Consider the following 21,292-nt stretch of genomic DNA (forward strand, 5'->3'; position numbering starts at 1 on the left):
ATAAATTACATTTCACAATATATTAAAACAGAAAACAGCTATTTTAAATTGTAATAATATTTCAGAATATTACCATTTTACTGTACGTAAATGCAGTCTTGGTAAGCATAAGGGACTTATTAAAAAAAAAATGATAAAAGTCCTAATTATTCCAAACTTAAGCAGTGAGGTACTGTATAATTGGTAGAAGTGAAGCAGGAGGAAAGGAGACGGGCATTTAAGCTGTTCGGTGTAGAGAGACAGAGGGTGCTTGATACTATCGCCTTTGGCAGACGAGCACTACCACCTCCTACAGGAAGAAAAGTGACCAACTCCCTCACAAAACCAGTAGGTAAGCTAAGGTTCTCTAGTCTAAACAGAAAACTATTAACTAAAATATCAAGTTACAGCATTTTAAGATTCATGAAATGTATCTAAAGGATTGTTTTATTGTTACAGGTCAGCATGGCTCAGGAAAGAGTTGTACAGAGTCAGTGTCAAAGTAGAGTATTTTTCAAATATTTTTAATGTTTTAACTACAGTAAATGTATCACAGGAGCTGACTTTGTATGTTTTCTCTAGCAGTCATTCTGATGATCGAGAAAACCCATCAGTGCCCAAATCCATCATACAGTTCTCCATTATGAACTGGACTGGTACAAGCACGTCTCAGTGGAACCATCTAGATGAATCGAGCAAACCTGCAGCTGGTATACTCACTGTCAAACTTAGATGACTTCCAGACCTCTGCCTTCACTCTTGTTCGCACGATGGAACATTTGACAAGACCAAGTGGTTTAAATAAATGAAAAACAGCTCATACGTTGTCATTTCAAACTCAAACATTGTCACGACTAATGTGTTTTCATAAATATTTGTACTGAGTGCTATCTAATATTTGACATATATTCATCAAAGAACATGCGATCAATTAGTTTGTAACTTGTGGACGGAAAATCTATTCATTTGATTTGTGAGACCATTTTACTGTATTTCAATGTCATTCAGATAAATGCTACAGCTTTATAAAAACTCACATAAGCTGCTGCCATCTATTACTTTGATCCTTTTCCATAAGCACAAACTAAATATTTTAAGGCAAAAGTATCAATGTCTTGCAGCAATATATTATAATATCTGTCCTAAAGCAAAACCTGCATCACACATAAGACTCTCAATACATGATTTTCACATACATAAATACAAATATTTATTTCCAAAATAATGTAAAAAATTTAAAACAATCAAACAAAAAGAAATCTACATTTTGTCACTTGTAGACCCTTCCCTCTGTGCATTTGTGTGGAAATGCTTTTGGTGCTTTTCTCCTACGTTATGTGCTTTCAGAAGAGCATCTGGAATGAGAATTATGAAGAAACCTTCAGAACCTCTGGGTGGCATCACAGATCTGCTCTCTTTTGTCTTAGATGAGTCTTCAATGAAGATGATGGCTGCTGAGTTGAAATGGCTGATTCTTTGTGATTCAGTCTGCAGTAACAGAGACTGTCTCTGAGGTATTATCTTGGGTTTGGTTATCTGAGGAGCTGGTGGTCTCACTCTGACTGACGGAGAGCTCCTCCATAGTGCCGGTTGTCTCCTCCAATGCTTGATCAGCCTCAGCTATGGAAGAGAAAGAGAGAGCTTAAATCACATCACTCCTCAGCTATTTTAATGACATTATTAAATAAAACTGTTAAATTAAAAAAAGAAAAGTATGTGTGTGTGTATTTTTTTCTTTTCTTTTTAAATATGTATTCCAATTCTTTAGTTGAATGATCCCAATACTTGTAATCTCAAATCTTCTCTTTTACGCCATGCCTATTATAAGTTTTAGTGTGAAAACATCAGTGAATTAAAAACATACAGCATGAACAGTGTAACTCGATTCTCAAAACAAATTAATTTCATCATTCGATTCTTTTTAGTGAATCAAAAACATACAGCATGAACATTGTAGCTTGATTCTTTAAACAAATGACTTATGATTTGGTTCTTTTTTTTTTTTTTTTGTCAATCAAAAACATAGGATGAACAGTGTAGCCTTATTCTCGTAATGAATGACCCATATCATTTGGTTGTTTTTAATGAATCAAAATATTACAGTGTAAACATTGCAGATTATTTCCTGAAACAAATGACTCCTATGAGTCAGATGTTTTCAGTGAATCAAAAACAGCATGAACAGTGCTGCTTGATTCTTGAAGTGAATAACTCTTATGGTTTGCTTCTTTTCAGTGAATCAATAACATACAGAATGAACAGTGTAGTCCAATTCCCGAAACACATGGCTCTTTTTGTTTGGTTCTGCTTAGTGAATCAGAAACATAAATAATTACCAAAATGAATGACTCTTGTCTTTTTAATCTCGTTACTTTTAATTCAGATTGCAAGTTCACAATTTGGTTGAAGAATAATTAATTTTTGCTATGATGCTTGAAATTAAAAAACGGGTGCAGGAAATATGGGGCATTCCCAAAGAACATGTCAAGACCAATGGGTTGCCATGGTACGATGCCCAAAAACATGATAATACCATGATACTTCTCATAAATGTCTTAGTAATGCAAAACTAATTAGGTTTGAATACCTTTGGCCTGTTTCTGTAGTCGTGATGCAGACTCAGCTTCGTGTTTCTCTCTCTGCTCCTGTAACATCTTACAGACATTTTTATGGCTAAACCAGTGCAGCTTCTGACAGGCCTGGTCACAATAGATCACCTGAAGAAATGCACAGATTTAAGAAAGCACCTCAGCAAACCAATTGACACTTTTTCTATTACGGAATAAGTGCCTAAGTCATAAGACAAAACCTGATATTTACCATTTTGCAGACGGAGCATCTTTTCTCCGCTCCTTTCTCACCACAGGTAGTGCAGAAGTCTGCATCCATGAAACCCACCTGTCCCGTGATGGCTTGTGTGAGCACTGACAGAGCAGTGGGGTCACTTCCCTGTCAGAACAGGACTGGTGAGGCTCCCATACACAGAATGTGGTTCAGCCTTTCTAGTTGAGGCTATGATTCTGTTCTTTTATTACACTTCCAGTATCTTCTACATGAGCAAATAGAGGTCACTGTAACTCATACTCACAATTTCCACTGGAGCGATACTCCGAACCAGCTGCTGCAGTAATGTGGCATCACAGTATGGAAATTTCCTAATGCACTCCCGGATGAACTTCTCCTGGAATACCAGGAAGCCATCATTGTCTCGCCCTTTCAAAAGACTAAGAAAAGATTTTTGAGTTAGGGTAAATTTAGTTTTATTAGTATAAATTGTGTTTATACACACATATACATTATTGTTCAAATCTTTGGCTTCAGGAAGATTTTTTTAACTTTTTGAAAGACGACTTATGTTCACCAAGGCTTTTTTTTTTTTTGATGAATAGAAAGTTTAAAAACAGCATTTATTTGATACAGAAATCTTTTGTAACAAATGTCTTTATTGTAAATTTTAATCAATTTAATGCATCCTTAATGAATAAAAAAATCTTACTGGCACCAAACTTTCGAACGGTTGCATATATATGTAATATTTCACCTCTTGATTAGGCCATCAAGTTTGTCCTGTCGCTCTTTCAGGAAGGAGCCACATTTCTGCAGCACACAGCTGAGGTAGTGTATCTTCATAGCCAACACCTCATTCATATCCTGCTGTTTGATGCACTTCTCACAGATCAGCTCCAGAACCTGGAAAACAATGAGTTATTAAATGTGAAGTTAGATTTCAATTAAATTACTGCAAGTTTACTGTAATGAATCTCAACTCAGCTCTGAAATGTACAATTAGCATAATGCAGAAATGCAACTGACCTTCCGGCACTTCTCAAGTGCTTCCACATCCATCAGCAGAGGGTTTTCTTTCACCAACATCACTATCTGCAGCCAAACAAATCAAAAGAACATCCAGTCTTAACAGTTTAGGATAAATCATCTTTTGTTCATAGTTAATGGTTTGATGATTTTTAACATTATAGTCGTCATGTTCAGAAAGACTCTATTGCAGCATTTTAGCTTAAACATTTTTTTTAAATATATTAATGAGCATTTCCACCTTTATTTTGATAGGACAGTCGAGATTGGGACAGTAGAATAGAGACTGGGAAAGGATCACGAGTCAGGACTCAAACTCGGGTCACCCGAGACACAGCTGCGCTATACGTGCCGCCCATACATACATTCTTTAGAACAGAAAAAGGCACTAACAAAACTATCAACAAAGATGGAAACATAATTCATGTATTTAAAAATTGTATTTCCATCTCTGTTGCAACAGTTTTGAAAGTGTCTAAAATGACAGTACCCTTATGTACAAGTCATTGGTGTTTGGCGAGGAGTTTTTGGCTCAAGGTCTGCATATAAAGTCACACCAGAGGTGTTCAGCTGGGATCAGGACTTGATTTCTGCAGACCAGTCAAGTTCTTCCACACTGACTGAATCAATCATGTCTTTTTGAACCATGCCTTATACACAGAGGCACTGTCATGTTAGAATAGAAAAGGGTTCTGTCCAAACTGTTGCTATAAAATTAGAAGCACACAATTCCTTAGAATATCATTATATGCTTAAACATTAAGATTTGTATATTTATGCAACCATAGATTTTGACTAAAGTAGTCAAACCTGTTCATTAGAAGGGGGTGACCCAATACTTTTGGCAATATAGTGTATGTTTGTGTGGATACGGTTCAGACAAAAAAAAAAGTACCTTTACAGGGTTGAGGTTGGTACTCATTATAATTTTGTGTAGTGGTCCAGAAAGTTTAGGAGGGAGTTTTGGTTCCTTTTCCAGTCCCTGTGGTTTTGTGTAGTAATCCAACCTCGCCCGGGAGAAGAAGTTATTGATGACCGTCACACAATCATGCTGCCCTATTAAAAAAAAAAAAAAAAGTAGGCTACTATTTACTATTCAGTTTTGGAAACAAAAAAAATACCTTGCATCCTCTCAAAATCTGACATACTGGATGCATTAAATTGATCTTAAGTGACAGTAAAGACATCTATACTGTTAGAAAAGATTTCTATTTCAAATAAATACTGTTCTTTTTATCTCTGTATTTATCAAAGAATCCTAGAAAAAATGTACTTTCCACAAGAATATTAAGCAGGACAACCATTTTCAACATTAGGAAGACTGGAGTAATGGCTGCTGAAAATTCAGATTTATCATCGCAGGAATGAATTTTGTTCTAAAATATATTCAAATAGAAAACACTTTTAAAAAATCCACAGCATTATTGTTATACTGTATTTCTTGTTAAATAAATGCAGCCTTGGTGAGTATAAGAGCCTTGTTTCAAAATATTTACAAATTACCAACCCCATACATTTGAACTGACCAGTAAAGCACACCGTTTTCCCCATAAGGCCATATTTTTGTCATACCTACAAAAGCAGCCATTTGTGCTGCCGTTCTGCCGACCGAGTTCACTGCATCTGTCTCTGCTCCAGCATCCAACATCATCCAGGTGATATCTGTCTTTCCTGTACAATAGAGTGGACATGATTCACTGTCTTTTCATATTACTAGCATAAAATACAGTCAAATTAACAGTACAAGCACCAAAAGAATTTAGCATCTGTGATCCAGACCTGAGAGTCCTGCAAACATGAGTGCGGTGTATCCATGTTCGTGTTCGTTGCAGTTGACGTCTGCTCCATGCTGCAGCAGGAGTTTGCACATGTCTGCCTTGCCCTTATATGCAGCGTGCATGAGAGGAGTCATGCCATACTAAAGAAAAAAAAATGGGGGAAAAAAGCAGTCTTCAGCAAAGCATTTATCATCTTTTAAATATTAATGATGGGTACCTGAAACACTCAAAACATTAACCTGTGAATATGAAATTTTCAGCAAATTTTCTGTTCCTTTAAGTCATCTTTCAGCATTTTAAGCAGCAAGTACACTCATAATTTATTGTGATGTTTTATCATCTGTTTGGACTCTCATTCTGACGGCACCCATTCACCGAAGTGGATCTGTGAATTGTGAGCAAGTGATGTACATTTCTCCAAATCCGTTGAGATGAAGAATCAAACTCATCTATATCTTGGATGGCCTGAGAATGAGTACATTTCCAGCAATCTTTGACTTTTGGGTGAACAATTAATTCCTTAAATCAAGTGAAAGAAAAAATATTCTAAACTGTTTATTTGCTATCCAACAAGTAACTGATTCATAATTTTTTATTCATTTAATTTGTTTCTTTTCAGCTCCAACAGAAGGATTCGTAATGAAAGACAATCAATATAATTTCCAGGCAGCTGCTTTGAAAGGCCACAAGTGCCAGTGACATCTGATTTGGACAGGTCAATGTACTCAACCTGTATTCTATACAGAAGCTAAGCATTGTTTAAAAAGAACAAAGAACTAACAGAGTAATAAATTAAATTTATTAAAATGCATAATGACATTCATTTCCTTACCTCATCCAGACAGTTTACCCTGACATCTTTGGATCCAAGCAGTCTAGAGGCTTCTTGCACATTACCTACAAATGTTCAAACACAGCTATCAGACACTTAATGTAAAGAATAATAACACATCAGAGTCTAATGCATATTTAATGCTAAACGATCATCCTGATATTTTGAGGAATTCAACACCAAGCAACACAAAACATTGATGCTTAAATGATTTTAAATGACCTTTTACTGGTACGTATACGTATTTATCATATAACTGCATATCGTTACCTGTCATATTCAGTTTACATATGCAGGTTTTTGCATGCAACAAATCAAGAATTCATTTATAATATAAACAGATAATTGATTATGTATATTTATGCAACCACAGCTTTCAGATTTTGTAAATTAAGTCATACCTGATCATTTTCTGAACTGTTAAATGTCTTAATCTGCAGTTAGCCTGTTAGCATCATGCTATCATTACCTGCAGCAATAACTTGAAGTAGCTCCTTCTCCGTGTCGGTCAGGTCTCTTTTCTTTGGTGTAGACATTATTATAATCTAAGTGACGCTTTTTGGTTGTAATAAACCATATATAAGTTGACTGTGATGGATAGCTCTGCTGTGCTGTGATTGCTCCACACACCGACTGCGTTCTCCACTAACGGGTTAACACGCTACTGTCTGCAAACGGACTGAACCAACTGCGACAAAAGACGGGGGTGTAATTACCATTGTCGCTTTCCGTTATGGTTTTAGGATTCGTTTAAAATATATATATGGCAATATACAACTCTTTTATCACTTTAAAATACTAAATTTGTAATTGTGCCAAGTATGGGAGTAGTGAAAAACAATTTAATTATGTTTAACTATTTTTGTACCCCATCTGTTTGGTGATGTTTCATTCCCATGAAGTCTAGAACTTTCATCAAAGAGTAGTGCGTCCGAAATCGCATGCTTCATAATATATATATATATAAGTAGGTACTACATTTGAATTTGAACGTACTTCCCGACCGTTAAAAAAGTACGTTCTATATAGTATGAATGAAATTCGAACGTACAACATCCGCCATGTTGATATTATCACGTGACATGCGTGACATATAGCATATAGCAAGTAAAATTTACCTCAGAGTAAAAGTAGCCACAGCTGTGAACCTGCTGAATTTGAGTAATTTATTGTATTAAATGAGTGCGAATAAAAATAAATGATAAATAATTATATACACACACCAATTCATTTTCTTATATATATATATATATATAACAATACATAAACTAAACACAATAGAAGTATCATCACCCATTCATCTAACGTTAGTAAATTTTTACCTCACAATAAAAAAAACCCACAGCCAGCTGTAATAAGTAGTGTAACTAAACTGATTAAATTTGATAACTTCTCTAAATTTCTAATGTTTTCAACTGTTAATTTATTTTCAATCATATAAACTAGACAGGGTTAATTTCACAGTACTCAACAATAATAATAATAGTCTAACCTTGAGGTCATAAACGCATGAATTAGTATTTCTGTATTTGACGTTGAGAGCATAGGTCGCAATTTATGTTTTTGAGATGGAAAACGCAATTTTACAGATGCTAGAAACATGGCTTTCAAATGAAAGATTGCTATCAAACAGCACACCTAGGTTCCTGATGAAGAAGAATTGACAGAGTGTTAGATAGTGTTCTAAGTTATTACATGTGGGGTTTTTAGGTCTGATAATTAACACCTCTGTTTTTTTCAGAATTTAGCAGTAAGATGTTACTCATCATCCAGTTTTTTAGATCGACTATGCATTCCGTTAGTTTCTCAATTTGGTGTGTTTCACTGGGCCGCGAAGAAATATAGAGCTGAGTATCATCAGCATAACAGTGAAAACTAACACCATGTCTCCTGATAATATCTCCCAAGGATAACATGTAAAGTGTGAAAAGTAGCGGCCCTAGTACTGAGCCTTGAGGTACTCCATACTGCACTTGTGATTGATATGATACCTCATCATTCACTGCTACGAACTGATGGCGTTCCGATAAGTACGATTTGAACAATGCACTTCCACTAATGCCAACAAAGTGTTCTAGTCTATTTAAAAGAATGTTGTGGTCGATAGTGTCAAATGCAGCGCTAAGATCCAGTAGCACTAATATGCAACCACGATCAGATGATAGAAGCAGGTCATTTGTAACTCTAATGAGAGCAGTCTCAGTACTATGATATGGTCTAAATCCTGACTGGAATTCCTCACAGATACCATTTTTCTCTAAGAAGGAATATAATTGCGAGGATACTACCTTTTCTAGTATCTTTGACAGAAAAGGTGTCTCATACATACGCATTTGACAGAAAAGGTAAGTGTGTCTCATACTTACGCATCTTACTAGCATTAGGGTTTCAGTAAATTAAAATGATATTAATCAAATATAGAGATGTAAAATAATCCCACCTTTAAGTGGTTGAAAATCATGTTTGTATGAGATGAAAAACTAACACAAATATTAAACCATAGAGACCTATGTGTATATTTAAAACTATACAAGAATCGTTCAGAAGCCAAGAATTGGAAACCTGTCAAAAAAAAATGATCCACACGTCTTACTGAACCATTTGTCCACTGAGTCGGTTTAACCGGTTCTTGTGTGATCAACTGACTCACTGAATTCAGAACTGCGGCATTTGCCTTTGAACAGGTTCTTTCAAACGATCCGTTCGAAGGAACCGATTCACCAGAATGAGCCGGACTTCCTATTATGGTTACTTCACCTTGGAATAACAGTAGCCTACAAACGAGGACTTTGCTTATTTGCATACAGATAAAGAACGGACCAATGGCGTTAAACTTGTCTACCTGAGCAAATCTTAGACAACTTCTAGCTCCAGACGACTTGTCTCAGAGCGGAAAGTCCTACATAGAGGTTATTTGCAGACTATGGTTTAAGTGTGCACTAGATATTTCATCATGGCTTGTGGAGGGTTTGTTTGTTCCAAAACTTCTCTTTGTATCTTGAACCTTATTTATGTGGTAAGTGTCTAACGTTTACATTTAGTCTTTAAGACTTATTCTTATTCACATGAACAATGAGTTTTGTCTTTGTTTAAAAGTTTAACTGTTTGTTTTACATATATTCCTATTATTCTTTACCATAACAATGGCAATAACAATATGTAAGTTCTTTAAATTGTAGCCTGCTGTAAATTGGAAAACCTAATGAGAATGTATTTTTATGCTTATATTCATAATTGCCTTTTCTGGGCATGCACACTCCTTGAAGTGTAACCATCCATCTTTTCTTGTTTTCAGATGGTCAGTCTTCTAATGATTGGTGTTGCAGCATGGGGCAAATGGTTCGGACTGGTCTCTAGTTTCAGGGTGATGGCTGCTGTGATTGCTGTTGGATTGTTTCTCTTCGTCGTGGCCATTATGGGATTGTGTGGAGCTGTGAAGCATCATCAAGTCCTCTTGTTCTTTGTATCCTCCTGAGTTACTCATTCAAGAAATACTCTCCTTATCAATAATATGTCTATATGAGGTTTATCTCTGTTCAACACATCAGTCTTAATTCGTATTGTACTTTGGGCTCTAAACTTGCATTTACCAGTTTTGCTGGCTTTTAAGGATTTCCTTTGTTATCAACAGCTTTTGAATTTGTCCAATATGATGGTGAAACAACCTTAACTGGTCTTTAGTACATGATCATTCTCTTCATGGTATTCATTGTGCAGTTTTCAGTATCGTGTGCCTGCTTGGCGATTAATGAAGAACAGCAGGTAATTATAGTTTGTACTACTTTGACAAGGTGATACTGGTTTCCTCGTTCCTAGGTTTTAAATTCAAATGTTTTGTTCTCCTTCAGAACCTGCTCCTGGAGATAGGATGGAATAAGTCTGAATCAATGCAGGAGGATTTGGAAAGATCACTGGATTGCTGTGACTTCCTTGAAGTTAACTACAATGATACCTGTGTTGCTGTAAGAACTATTATTCTGCTTTTAAATCCAAGATGAATGAATTATGAAGTGTCTTCTGCTACTTGAACTTAATGTAAAAAACAGAAAGAGACTAGAAAGACACTTTAAACTTCTTGAACAAATAGTTGGAGAATGTGTTTATACAGTGAGCTTTGGTAAATACTTTATTTTTGTACATTACAATTTTAGGTATAAGGCTTCTATTTTTATTTATAGTTCATAATTAAGTTACTGAATGTGGACAAAATGAAACATACTTGTCAGATGATGACTGAGTGACTCATGAACGTCTTGAGCAAATAATCTGAGAGGATCACCTGAGTATGACATCATCTTGTTTATATGCAATGAACTAACATACAGTTTTATTGTGGCTATAAAGATTATTTTCTCCTCTTTCCATTAGAACTGTTTCAAGGATCAAACATGTAGACCATGTTCAGTTATAATCCAGGCCTATGCTGACGACGCTTTACAGTTTGTCGGAGGAGTCAGTTTATTTTTCAGTTTTACAGAGGTGAGCACTGGACATCACTTGGTTTGGTTTGCTGCTTGTTTCTTAGTTTTGCGTCAAGTTGAGGTGTTAATAAATTCATTTTTATATGAATTTTGTTATATTTCCTGTTTCAGATTCTGGGCGTCTGGTTAGCACATAGATACAGGAATCAGAAGGATCACCGGCAAAATCCTGGAGCTTTCATTTAAAGCACACACATATTGAAGACTTTCAGCTATACTGAATTTTTGTTCTTGAATGGACTTTTTTTATTTATGATCTGTGGTTCCTTTTGATAACACTCCAATTTCTTGATTTTTTGGGGATAAATTAAACATTCTAAAATATAGAATATATATCCTATATCATGAGTTGCATCTTGGTGGAGTTCACAAATATTTGTCACCGATTATGCAAGTAGGTTAACTGGGCTTGAACTTTGATCCCAATTGAACAACTCTTACAATGATAAACAGTTGCTAAATAAACTTGCAATAAAATGAATATTAAAGAAATGAAAATTCATCTTTCATTATTGATTATAAATCAAACTAGAAAACATGTCCTGCTTCTTAAATAAGCCAACAGTCATTGCATTGATCTCAGTTGCTCAGTAATGAGCTTGCACACTTAAACTACACCCAACCCACTTCCACATAATTCTGATCAGGATCTGACCAGGAAGTCTACATCATCTGTTTGCATTCCACATATTAGCCAATGGTGCAGCTCAGCTGGAGGTTGTCCAGCTGGTTTACCACAGATGCATTCATTGAGATCGTCTTGTTCTGCCCTCTGCTGGTTGCAGCAAAAACATACCAAACATACCCAGCTGCATTTTTACATGGATATGGATCACAACAAACCACCTGCCTGAGATTTGACATTTGATTAAATCTTTGTATTTTATTTCAATGGCAGATTATGGTTTTTGTATATTCATCTGCTTATGGAGATTTATGTAACAGTATACTGGTTCAACATATGTTATTGATTCAATTTTAGAAGGTCCTTTAGGTCATTTTTAAGCATGTAAAAATACAAAATAAGCATGTTTTTTTGTTCCAAATGTTGTAAATGTAAAATGTAATACTGTTTTCAGCTATAAACCACACACCTGGTATTATGTGACAGAATCTGCAAATAAAAAATATAAATGTATTTGTAATATGTATGCAGAGCCTTAAACATACTTAGATTTGTGAAAAATAACAAGAGAGCTACAGTAGTAAAGGGGATTTTGTTTCATTGACTGGAATAATTTAATTTAGTTCAACAAAAAGTTTCAGTTGGTGACTCTTTCTGTACATTAACAAGCCAGTACGTGGCAACTAGCATTTTTTTCAAATTTTTATTGTGTGCTTCACATGGTCTAATAAAAGTATAATCTATTAAGACTTATTTTACCTTCACTTTTAAAGAGTTGGGAAAATTAGAATTGACTTTTTGAAACGATTCCAGAGTCTTTGTAACAGACCTAGATTTCAGTGAAATGAGCGACCATCGCAGCAAAACACTGCGGTCAAGTGGGCCGCGCGTTGGAAATACACGGTCAAGCCAGCCGCACCTTTTTTTGTTTGCGCGTCTAATCGTGCACTTACGGTACGGGTGCTGAGAGCGGTCTAAACAGATGTAAAGAGGCTGTCATACCGGCGTTTCCTTTACACTTTTGATTTTAATGTTTGCAAATACATTATTTTTGTACATAAAAGTTTGTATTGTACATTAATTATCATATTAATGTTAATACATTTTATTTATTTATTTTTTTATTTTAATGTTTGTGTGTGTGTGTATATTTGTCTCATTTTCAAACACTCATAAAAAGCTCATAATATTTGTTCCTGACTATCAATGTATTTGATCCTGACTACCAATATATATGTATTCATTTTCAAGCCAATTTACTGTATAGTTTTGGAGAAAATTAAAATCAAAATCACCCAAAACAACAAAATCAGTCCTGGCACTTGCACTGTGTCCCATTTCCAACTCTTATAAAAAGTGTTTCTTAATAGGTTAGCTCATTCTATCAATTGATATGTATTAAGAGTGACCCTGAATATCACTGTGTTCATTTTCAAGTCATTTTACTGTATAGTTTTGGAGAAAATTAAAATCAAAATCACCAAAAACAAAAAAAGACTAGCACTGCATCCCATTTTCCAACACTCATAAAAAGTGTTTCTTAATAGGTTAGCTCATTATTCCAATTGATATATATTCGGAGTGACCCTAACTATCACTGTGTTCATTTTCAAGTCATTTTACTGTACAGTTTTGGAGAAAATTAAAATCAAAATCACCCAAAACAACAAAATCAGTCCTATCACTTGCACTGCATCCCATTTTCCAACACTTATTAAAAGTGTTTCTTAATAGGTTAGCTCATTATTTCAATTGATATATATTCGGAGTGACCCTGACTATCACTGTGTTCATTTTCAAGTCATTTTACTGTACAGTTTTGGAGAACATTAAAATCAAAATCACCCAAAACAAAAAAAGACTTGCACTGCATCCCATTTTCCAACACTCATAAAAAGTGTTTCTTAATAGGTTAGCTCATTCTATCAATTGATATATATTCGGAGTGACCCTGACTATCACTGTGTTCATTTTCAAGTCATTTTACTGTACAGTTTTGGAGAAAATTAAAATCAAAATCACCCAAAACAAAAAAAGACTTGCACTGCATCCCATTTTCCAACACTCATAAAAAGTGTTTATTAATAGGTTAGCTCATTCTATCAATTGATATATATTCGGAGTGACCCTGACTATCACTGTGTTCATTTTCAAGTCATTTTACTGTACAGTTCTGGAGAAAATTAAAATCAAAATCACCCAAAACAACAAAATCAGTCCTATCACTTGCACTGCATCCCATTTTCCAACACTTATTAAAAGTGTTCCTTTATTGGTTAGCTCATTCTATCAATTGATATATATTCAGAGTGACCCTGGCTATCACTGTGTTCATTGTCAAGTCATTTGACTGTATAGTTTTTGAGAAAATTAAAATCAAATTCACCCAAAACAACAAAATCAGTTCTATCACTTGCACTGCATCCCATTTTCCAACACTTATTAAAAGTGTTTCTTAATAGGTCAGCTCATTATTCCAATTGATATATATTCGGAGTGACCCTAACTATCACTGTGTTCATTTTCAAGTCATTTTACTGTATAGTTTTGGAGAATATTAAAATCAAAATCACCCAAAACAACAAAATCAGTCCTGGCACTTGCACTGTGTCCCATTTCCAACTCTTATAAAAAGTGTTTCTTAATAGGTTAGCTCATTCTATCAATTGATATGTATTAAGAGTGACCCTGACTATCACTGTGTTCATTCTGAAGTCATTTTACTGTATAGTTTTGGAGAATATTAAAATCAAAATCACCCAAAACAACAAAATCAGTCCTATCACTTGCACTGCATCCCATTTTCCAACACTTATTAAAAGTGTTCCTTTATAGGTTAGCTCATTCTATCAATTGATATATATTCAGAGTGACCCTGGCTATCACTGTGTTCATTTTCAAGTCATTTGACTGTATAGTTTTGGAGAAAATTAAAATCAAAATCACCAAAAACAAAAAAAGACTAGCACTGCATCCCATTTTCCAACACTCATAAAACGTGTTTCTTAATAGGTTAGCTCATTATTTCAATTGATATATATTCAGAGTGACCATAACTATCACTGTGTACATTTCCAAGTCATTTTACTGTATAGTTTTGAAGCAAACTAAAAGCAAAATCACCCAAAACAACAAAATCAGTCCTGGCACTTGCACTGCATCCCATTTTCCAACACTCATAAAAAGTGTCCCTTTATAGGTTAGCTCATTGTTTCAATGGATATTTATTAAGAGAGACCCTGACAATTATTGTATTAATTTTCAAGTCATTTTACTGTATAGTTTTGGAGAAATGTAATGGCAAATTCACCCCAAGTTTAAAGGGCATGCTGACACTTAAATCATCTCCCATTTCCAAACACTCATAAAAACCTTTCCTTTATAGGTTTGCTCATTCTTTAAATTGATTCCTGTTCATCATAACTGTTTCTGTATTAATTTTCCAGTAATTTTACCATACAGTTTTGGAGAACATTAATGACAAAATCACTCCAAAAATCGAAGTACATTCCAGCAGTTGCACCATTTCCCATTTTCAAAAAATCATAAAAATAATTTCCTTTATAGGTTTGTTCATTCTGTCAATTGATGCCTATTCACAATAATCCTGTACTGTAATAATTTTCAAGTAATTTTACTCTATAGTTTTAGAGAAACTTCAAAATTACTCCAAAATGAAAGTGCATTTAGCAGTTGCACCATTACCCATTTTCAAACATTCATAAAAATCTTTCCTTTTTTGGTTTGCTCGTTCTTTCAATTGATTCCTCTTCAAAGTGACCCTGACTATTACTGTATTCATTTTCAAGTCGTTTAACTCTACAGTTTTGGCAAAAATTAAAAGCAAATTCACTTCTGGAAATCAAAGTGCGTTCTAGAGTTTGGACCATTTCCCATTTTCAAACACTCATAAAAATATTTTCTTTATTGATTTACTCATCCTTTGAATTGATTCCTGTTCACAGTAATCCTGACTATTTCTGTATTAATTTTGGTGTCATTTTACTGTATGGTTTCTGGTAAAAATTAAAGGCAAACTCAATCCAAATTAGTTTTTGGAGTGCATTCTTGTATTTTCATACACATTTTAAATTGTTTAAAGGCATCATTGTGAAAACGTACCATGCTTATTACCATATAAAACTGAAACATCTCGGTTACATACGTAACCCTCGTTCCTTTTCTGTTGGTCACTACGAGTTACGTTGTGACATTAAGTGTTTACTTAGGAGACCCAGTCATCTCTGAGTTTAAGAGAAAATGCCAATGAAAATTGACTAGTGGAATTTTTATACTGAGCCACTCCCCATTCATACGGGTATATAAGGCGACAGTGTGCATCCACTCATTCAGATGTGTGACCCTGGACCACAAAACCAGTCATAAGTGTCAATTTTTCGAAATTGAGATTTCTTCATCATCTGAAAACTGAATAAATTTAGGATAGGACAATATTTGGCCGAGATACAACTATTTGGAATCTGAGGGGCCAAAATACTGAGAAAATCTCCATTAAAGTTGTCCAAATTAAGTTCTTAGCAATGCATATTACTAAACAAAAATACATTTTTGATATATTTACGGTAGGAAATTCACTAAATATCTTCATGGAACATGATCTTTGCTTAATATCCTAATGATTTTTGGCCTTAAAGAAAAATGGATAATTTTGACCCATACAATGTTTTTTGGCTATTGCTACAAATATACCCCAGCGACTTAAGACTGGTTTTTGTGGTCCAGGGTCAAATTTTTGTTTCGGAGCCGAGTGGTTGAATGAAAGCTGATATACTCCACAAAGGCATTCATCTGCTGTGTCAGAGAGCTGTTCTGGTTGGCGGTACGGTGCTAATAGTGGACTGTTCGCGTCTTTTTAAAGATTGCATTCCATCCGTGTCCTCTTGGTTGCGGGCATTTTTTGTCCTCTGTCGATGGCCACAATCGTTGTCTTCAGTGTCTGGGCATTCAGCATGCTGAAGCTGCATTCGTAGATGGTTCATGTGACCACAGCAACGCTGCGATCGCATCTCTCCTTTTTTAAAGGGAAAGGAGCAGATTCCTCTGTCACTGCCTGTCCTGGTTTCGCTGCCACCAGCAGAGGACTGCCGACTAGTGCTCTGGGAGATCTGAGGGTTACAGGGAGAGCTTCTCTGCCAGGCCAGTCCCCATGGACCTCTCACTCCTCTCGGTAGCTCTTGTCCTGTGTGGCTGCCGGGTGATTTTGCTGGGCTGTCTCTCGGCGGTCCCGGCATTTCATCCTGTGCTCAGCTGGAGGATCAGGTGTCGATGACAGCATCAGGGGATGGGCTATCATCCTCTGAGGATGAAGATTTGGCGGTGCTGCCCCCCTTGGGTGTTGTCACCACTGCCAAATCGGACCCAGAGCTGACAGCCATGCTTGCCTGGGCACCAGTGAGCATCGGGCTGGAGGTGAATACACCACCCAGTTCTGAGCGCTCACGGCTGGACAATTGGTTCACAGCATGGAGCGTGGCTCAAAACCGCATTCTGCCCTGGTTCCTTTCTTCCCAGAGGTGCATAAGAAAATGACGAAGTCGTGGACGGCCCCTTTCACAGCCAGAAGCTGCTCGTCTCCTTCCTCAATTCTCACTACCCTCGATGGCGGGGCAGGAGGGGGTACATGGACATTCCCCAGGTGGAGACTTTGCCTTACAGGCTACTTAAGTCACTGCGTGGTCCCTCGGGAAGAACAACTCTGGCTCAACCTGGTCGAGATGAGAGACGTTGACAAAGTGTGCTTTCTTGACCTCCCATCTCCCAGGCTGGCCTGTTGAGGACTTCAGCCAGCAGTTCTCGGCAGTACAGACTCGATTTGAAAAGGCCAGACTGACACCCAGCACCTGCTCTGATCTGCACTTCACACATTCACCTTCCCCCCCTGCAACCCCCTTTACTCCCTCCCCCACCATTCTACCTGCGTTTAAAGTCTGTGTAGAGGATGTTAGAAGGTCTTCAGAAAACAGAAATCTAGGAAAGCTTCAGGACCAGACGGTATTTCACCTGCCTGTCTAAAAGTCTGTGCCGACCAATTGGCCCCCATCTTTACACAGATCTTCAACAGATCTCTGGAGCTGTGTGAAGTTCCCTGCTGCTTCAAACGCTCCACCATCATTCCCATCCCCAAAAAGCCCAAAATCACCTGTCGCACTCACGTCTGTGGTCATGAAGTCACTTGAGAGACTGGTCCTGGCCTACCTGAAGGACATCACTAGACCCTTGCTGGATCCTCTTCAGTTTGCCTACAGAGCAAACAGGTCTGTGGATGACGCTGTCAACATGGGACTGCATTACATCCTGCAACACCTCGACAAACCTGGGAATTATGCAAGGATCTTATTTGTGGACTTCAGCTCGGCCTTCAATACCATCATACCTGACCTTCTCTCAGACAAACTGAGACATCTCTCTGTGCCCTCCTCCATCTGTCAGTGGATCACCAGCTTCCTGACAGACAGGCAGCAGCTAGTGAGGCTGGGCAAACTCACATCCAGGACTCTCACCATCAGCACTGGCACCCCTCAGGGTTGTGTTCTCTCCCCCACTGCTCTTCTCCCTCTACACGAATGACTGCACTTCAAAGGACCCCTCTGTCAAGCTCCTGAAGTTTGCGGACGACACTACAGTCATAGGCCTCATCAAGGACAGTGACGAGTCTGCTTACAGACAGGAGGTTGAGCAGCTGGCTGTATGGTGCAGTCTTAACAACCTGGAGCTTAACACGCTCAAAACTGTGGAGATGATAGTGGACTTCAGGAGGAAGTCTGCTCCCTGCTCTCCTCCCACTCACCATCATGAACAGCACTGTGACTGCAGTGGAGTCATTCAGATTCCTGGGAACCACCATCTCCCAGGACCTGAAGTGGGACAATCACAGTGACTCTATTGTCAAAAAGGCCCAGCAGAGGCTGTATTTCCTCCGCCAGCTAAGGAAGTTCAACCTGCCTCAGGAGCTGCTGAAACAGTTATACTCTGCCATCATCGAGTCTGTCCTATGTTCTTCTATAACTGTTTGGTTTGGTTCAGCTACCAAAACAGACATCAGAAGACTACAACGGACAGTTAGGACTGCTGAGAGGATTATCGGTGCCCCTCTGCCCAGCCTCCAAGAACTTTACACCTCTAGAGTGAGGAAAAGGACTAAGAAAGTCACTCTGGACCCCTCACACCCAGCTCACTCTCTCTTTGTACTGTTGCCCTCTGGCCGGTGCTACAGATCACTGAGCACCAGAACAGCCAGACACAAGAACAGTTTTTTCCCCCAGGCCGTATCCCACCTGAACAACACATAACACACCCCGGTACTGTACATATGTAAATAACTCATCAAACCTTCATCTGTACATAGGACACATGCACATTCACAGTTCTGTCTATGGTCATGTCTCTTTTCTGTATAGTTTTATTTTTTATTACTATTGTTATTCTTAATTATTGTCTATTCTCTTCATTATTAGTGTTCTTTATCACCTTAATTATATGTCGTCAGCACTATGTTTGTACTTTCTGTACTGGAAGCTCCTAACACCAAGACAAATTCCTTGTGTGTGCAAACACACTTGGCAATAAAGCTCTTTCTGATTCTGATTCTGATACAGAAGCAGACTGAGGCCATACAGCACATCCTGCCCAGACGTGATCCTCCTACTGCAACCGTTCCGTCGCGGGCCGCACCTCAGCCTGCTCGTCACTGTGGGCATCCTCCCGCTTCCTCCACTGCTCTGCCCTGTGCTGAGACACCGTTGAGGCCGGTGCGTCAAGCTCCACGTAGGAAGGTGACATCCCACGTGTCCAAGTGGTCCATTACATCCTACAGGAAGACGACAAAGCGGCCCTGAGACGAGCAACCTGGAGATGTGGGAAGCTGCTCTTTTTCAGGAGGTGCCAGAGACAGCACTTCTCCTTCCCATGGAGCAGGGCCGGGTGAAAAATCCTTTGTTCCTGCTCAATGGCCAGTGGTAACCACTTTTTCAACAAAAGAGCACTTTCCATTTCCTCTTGGTTATCTGGCTCGTGGGTTGACAATGAGCGATGCGCCGCCTCCTCACCATCGCCCACAATGCCCCCTATTGCCAGTGGCCAAGAGATTGCGGTTTGGGGACACATTGCCTCTCCACACGTCTCTGGCCAGTCCCTCCAGGAACAAAGGGAGTTCTGTCGTAATGAGCCAGAACGCGCTGCCTTCTGGACTATCCAGCACGACTCCCCACTGCTGCACCTCCATGGGTATGTCGATTGTCCCTTTGGTGCCACTCGCATGGAGTTTGGGGGCATGGCTTGCACTTTCAGAGTCTCCTGGGGCTTACTGCATCCGCAGCCACAGTCACGCAGCTCGGATTGCTTCATATGATACCACTCTAGCACTGGTTACACTCCCGAGTCCCAAGATGGGCATGACGCTGCGGTACACATCGTGTGACCATCACGCCAATGTGTTGCCACTCATTCAGCCCCTGGTTGGACCTTGCCTTTCTACGGGCTGGGTAGCCCTTAGAACAAGTGTCCCGGCATGTCGTTGTCATGACGAATTCCTCCAGTACGGGCTGGGGCGCTACGATGCAGTGGACCGCTGGTCCCTGGGGAAGTATGACCTGTCGTTAGGTTCCTGAGGGGTGCCGAGACTGTATGAGTTATTATAATCAGTAATAATATCCTCACTGTATGCAACAAATGCCTCGTTTATAGCGGGTTTTTATTGTTTTAGTCTCGTCGCACCGGGACATGTCATCACAACATGGTAAGGGCGGAACATTTCCGTCAAACGCTTGAGGTGTTGGGCCAATTACAATGCACCGGATAGCTGGCCAATCAGAGCACACCTCACTTCTCAGAACAATGAGCTTTGTAGAAATCTGCACGTTTCAGAAAGGCGGGGCATAGAGGAGCAACAATAATGTACAGTGTGTGGAAAATTATGTTTTTTGAACCTCGAACCGCGTAAACATTGCATTACACCAAATACACAAAATAATGTTCTTTTTAGCAATATAATATGACCCCTTTAATTTTTTCCAAAACTATACAGTAAAATTACATGGAAATGAATACAGTAATAGTCAGGGTCACTGTGAACAGGAATTAATTGAAAGAATGAATTAACCTATAAAGGAAACACTTTTATGCATGTTTTAACATGGAACATGATGTAGAAATGCAAGAATACACATGATTGGAGTGAATCTGCCTTTAATTCTCTTCAAAACTATACATTAAAATAACTTAAATGAATACAGCAATAGACAGGGTGACTGTGAACAGGAATCAATTGAAAGAAAAAGTAAACCTATAAAGGACAGATTTTTGTGAGTGTTTGAAAATGGGACATGATGTAAAATGCAAGGAAAAGTTTACGTTTGATTAATTATAAACGCACTCTGATTTTTGGGGTGATATTCTTTACTTTTCTTCAAAACTATACAGTACATTCAGTTGACAATTGATACCGTAATAGTACGCCTCACTCTGAACAGGAATCAATTGAAAGAATGAGCAAACCAGTAAAGGAAACATTTTTATGAATGTTTGGAAATAGGACATGATGTAAGAGTTAGAATGGACTTTTACACTTGGGGTGAATCTGCCATTAATTCTCCAAACCTACACAGTACAATGAGTTGAAAATGAATACAGCGATGGTCAGGGTCACTCTGAATACATATCAGTCGATAGAATGAGCTAACCTATAAAGGAACACTTTTTATATACATAAAAAAAATTTTTAATATACAGAAATAATGCACGTGCAACAATGGAGTTTGATGTTTGG

At 37.8% G+C, this 21,292-nt stretch overlaps 3 protein-coding genes across 10 annotated transcripts in view; 2 read left to right on the forward strand and 1 right to left on the reverse strand.

Annotated features, from left to right (window-relative positions):
- The window catches only part of lrrc72 (leucine rich repeat containing 72), a 3,254-nt gene extending 1,575 nt beyond the window's left edge, over positions 1-1,679 (forward strand). For 3 of the 8 annotated variants that reach the window (XM_079387747.1, XM_079387749.1, XM_079387748.1), the window contains exons 7-10: positions 188-331; positions 439-469; positions 562-689; positions 1,407-1,679. In XM_079387747.1, the coding sequence (XP_079243873.1) occupies positions 188-331; positions 439-469; positions 562-689; positions 1,407-1,492 (389 nt within the window). In that variant the 3' untranslated portion in view covers positions 1,493-1,679. Of the gene's footprint in view, positions 1-187; positions 332-438; positions 482-561; positions 1,208-1,406 lie in introns of those variants that run through there. The other 5 variants (XM_079387746.1, XM_079387750.1, XM_079387753.1 and 2 more) reach the window with 5 other exon arrangements.
- LOC306851479 (ankyrin repeat and MYND domain-containing protein 2-like) lies at positions 411-7,481 on the reverse strand. Its single transcript, XM_079387745.1, has 11 exons — positions 6,872-7,481; positions 6,403-6,467; positions 5,572-5,710; positions 5,365-5,463; positions 4,688-4,848; positions 3,793-3,858; positions 3,521-3,669; positions 3,068-3,203; positions 2,800-2,928; positions 2,567-2,696; positions 411-1,599 (listed from the first exon to the last, which is right to left on the reverse strand). Exons 1-11 carry the CDS (start codon positions 6,936-6,938, stop codon positions 1,463-1,465), a joined length of 1,278 nt encoding a protein of 425 aa, XP_079243871.1. The 5' UTR covers positions 6,939-7,481; the 3' UTR covers positions 411-1,462.
- A 1,646-nt stretch (positions 7,482-9,127) lies between these two features.
- LOC306851201 (tetraspanin-13-like) lies at positions 9,128-12,001 on the forward strand. The gene is made up of 6 exons (XM_079387352.1): positions 9,128-9,418; positions 9,698-9,865; positions 10,084-10,164; positions 10,251-10,364; positions 10,771-10,881; positions 10,995-12,001. The coding sequence occupies exons 1-6, from the start codon at positions 9,356-9,358 to the stop codon at positions 11,067-11,069; spliced, it is 612 nt and encodes a 203-aa protein (XP_079243478.1). The 5' UTR covers positions 9,128-9,355; the 3' UTR covers positions 11,070-12,001.
- Positions 12,002-21,292: the final 9,291 nt, after the last annotated feature.

The sequence above is a fragment of the Barbus barbus genome, assembly GCF_936440315.1.
Source record: "Barbus barbus genome assembly, chromosome: 31".
In the NCBI taxonomy this organism is placed as follows: Eukaryota; Metazoa; Chordata; class Actinopteri; order Cypriniformes; family Cyprinidae; genus Barbus; species Barbus barbus.